The 3,338-nt window shown below is 39.6% G+C and overlaps 1 protein-coding gene across 1 annotated transcript in view; it reads right to left on the bottom strand.

Moving 5' to 3' along the window:
- Positions 1-3,338, bottom strand: part of LOC106535440 (SH3 and multiple ankyrin repeat domains protein 3) — a gene marked incomplete at both ends in the record, with an annotated part of 68,084 nt that overhangs the window by 51,549 nt on the left and 13,197 nt on the right. Inside the window, 1 exon segment of the mRNA XM_014032441.1 lies at positions 893-1,044. Within this exon segment, the coding sequence (XP_013887895.1) occupies positions 893-1,044 (152 nt within the window).

Below are 3,338 nucleotides of genomic sequence, written 5' to 3'. Positions count from 1 at the left end.
AATTAAAATAATATGTAGCTTGTGTTTGACAAACAGAAAATTATCAGTTTAACATATTTTTAATAAAATACCTGAAAAAATTAAGGGAAATTAACACTTTTTTCTTTCATTTTTCTAAACGCCAAATGTATCTCCAATTATAGAATCACTCATACATGTAATTTACTTCAAGACAGTCTTTTATTCCCTTTTTTAGCATGTTGGTACTTTTAGCATCTAAATAGCCTCATGATAATTTCAGATGGTGTAGCATTACGTTTAGCTTTTAGTTAGCCTTTTGTTATTTTAAGCTAGTGTTTATCTTATTTTGTGTTTTATGTTTTTTATACTTTTAGCTTCAGAAACCATATTTCTCTGCTTTGATCTGCTTCCTGAGACACRAGAGATAACTCAGAACATTCTGAGAACAAAATGTTATTAATTTAATTTTGTTTCTGTTTTTTATGTTCAGAAATGTCAAGAACTTAATTATCACAGCACTCAGCTGCTTTTTTCAGCTTATTGTTGTGCTTTTCAGGGAATTTAACCTATTTTAACCACACTCATGAAATGAATTGTGATTTGTTTTTAATTAAAACGCCCTCATTACTGTGATGAGTCAAAATCGCTGTTCTGCTCTTTTTGTTTTAGTTTTCCACAAAAGAAAAGAAAAATTAAACTGAATCAAACTGACAAATCTGACAAAACTCAACAAGACAAAGAAGTTGCTTATCCAGAAAAGTGCATGGTGAAATTAAAAAAGTAATTAGTTTGGCTTCTCAGAGACGTCTGACATAACAGCTCGTCTGTTTATCAGATTCAATCTTCTGTTGCAGCAGAAATCTTTAAACCTCATCTCCAAACGTCCTGCATGTGACGTGATGAAGCCTGGCAGGAGTAAACGTTGTTTTACCACCAGGATGATCTTGTTCTTGGAGCGAGCAGCTTTGTGGAGACCGGTCATGCCATCTTTGGCCCTGAAGTCCAGGTGAGCTCCTCCGTTCYTCAGGACCTTGATCATCTCCACCATGTTGTCCAGGTGAGACGCAAACGTCAACGGACTCTCTGCAAAAAGGACGACACAAGAAGACAAGTCTCAAACATCTGGAAGAAAGATCAAGAAGAAACATTGATTTTAAAAACTGCTTCAGTGAAGGACCTGTGGAGGACCTACGATGGGCCAGTGAAGGATCTGTGATGATCAACATGTCTTCTAAACAACCACCTCAGCCCATAAATCACAACAGCAGATGTTGGGGTAGAAACTGATCCAACTCAAAGTTCTGCTGCTTCATCCAGGTATTTTTCTACCAGATAAAAGATCAATCTGAGCATCTGAAACCAGACTTTGGTCTAAACTTCTGAACATTGTTTTATTTTGCATGTTCCAAAGTTGAAATAGAAAATAAAATGTGCAAATAACAATGAAAGATTACACCAGGCCTGAATAGAATCAAATCAGTATCTTCATGTTTAACAAACTGTTTCTGATTCCTGCAGTTTAGCTGCAGATTTATAACTCTACAAAGTTTCATTTGACCTCTTTCAGTTCAAGTCTTTTCCTGTTTCTCACTAATTAAAGCAGATCAGGTTCATTAGAGGTGCAGAAAGTTTGAATTGATTGAAACATCACTGAATAATTCAAAACAGGGTCATCAAAACAAGACACTTACAGTCAAGAGCTGTGCCCCACTTTCACTCTCTATTTACTTTTTCTGCTGATTTGGAACCATTAACATAAAAACACTAAACCAAACAAACTCTGATTAAAATAATTAAAACGGTTCATTTTCAGCTGAACTGTTCCAGATTTCTGTCAGAGGTATTTAACTCACAGATACTGATCCAGACTTTAAAGTGATGCATGTGTGGTTTTATTTCCACAGGTTGGGTTAATAAACTAAAGCAAAGAGAAGCTGCAGAAATACAAAAGAAAGGTGTGTGTAAACAGGTGAGTAAAGCATGTTTCATCAGTAAGTGAACAAATCTGCAGGAGCTGAAATATGAGTTGTGTTTGTGTGGAGAAGCTGTTTGTGCTCCTGCACGCAGCAGAAAAATCCTCTGAAAGGTTAGAAGATAAGAGCAACAGACTGAAGCAGCAGGAAGAAAAGAAAGATTTGATATTTATTTAGAAGATCACATGAAACTCCTTCAGTTTGTAGCCAAAAGGAAAAKTGGGGTGTGCAGACGGCCTCTCTCACCAATCAGCTCTTCTTTTAACAATSCTTCTCAGAGCCAATTAGGAAAACTTCCATCTAATGGTTCTTCCTCCTCCTGTTCCCCCTTCATCTTCCTCAGTGGACCACATTATCCTGACAAAGCCCGGTCCATTCACAGCCCAGATAAAGCACATCTGCGGTGCCGAGATCCTCTCGACACTTTTATTAACCGGTCATAAATAAAGCTAATTATCAGCTTGGTGCTCAGCTGCAGTCAATAACACTTAAAGCAGYACTTGTTAACAAACCTCTGCAGTAAGCTTTTAAACACCAGCTGCTCCAGGAGAACAACATAACCAAACCAATGTTTCACCGTGTGAAGTTAATCCCCTCGTAGCTCAGTCAGGAAGGAGGGATTTATTCCCCTCGTTTGAAAAGATAATGGAGCAGTGTTTTTATCTGAAGGAGAGTCTTTACAGGCTGATTGGTTTCTCCAGATAAAACCTGGGTTTAACGACAGCAGAGCTCCAAACCTGGTCCGTCTCTCTGAGTTCAGTGAGACCCCTGAGTTTTRGGTCAATCCTTTGATTTGCTGACTCCCAGCGGTCCGATGGAGTTCAGGTTGATCAGAGCTGCTTCACTGCAGACATGAAGCTCCTGGGTCATAAATTAGATTCTGTTTTTATGATGATCCAGCAGAAAAACAAGAAAACCACTGCTCAGACTTTAACAGTTTAATCATGGTTCAAAATCAACAGAATTTCAGGTTTCTGTTTGTGTTGAGCAGAACCTGTTGTTCTGATGGGTCACCTGATTCTCCACAGCAGGTCAGGACCAGACAACAAGTCTTCATCAAACCAGGTTTCCTTCAGCAGGAATCTGCATGCCTGCAGAGACACATGTCTCAGAACCTTCATCATGAGGAGGTTCACCTGCTGGACCGGTTACATCATCACCTCTGACATCACCTGCTGGACCAGGTTACATCATCACCTCTGACATCACCTGCTGGACCAGGTTACATCATCACCTCTGACATCACCTGCTGGACCAGGTTACATCATCACCTCTGACATCACCTGCTGGACCGGTTACATCATCACCTCTGACATCACCTGCTGGACCGGATAACATCATCACCTCTGACATCACCTGCTGGACCGGATAACATCATCACCTCTGACATCACCTGCTGGACCG

Source organism: Austrofundulus limnaeus, unplaced genomic scaffold (genome assembly GCF_001266775.1).
Source record: "Austrofundulus limnaeus strain Quisiro unplaced genomic scaffold, Austrofundulus_limnaeus-1.0 Scaffold1449, whole genome shotgun sequence".
NCBI classification, from domain to species: Eukaryota; Metazoa; Chordata; class Actinopteri; order Cyprinodontiformes; family Rivulidae; genus Austrofundulus; species Austrofundulus limnaeus.
Note: the sequence above shows the minus strand (reverse complement) of the source record. Positions and strands in the feature narration are given on the sequence as shown.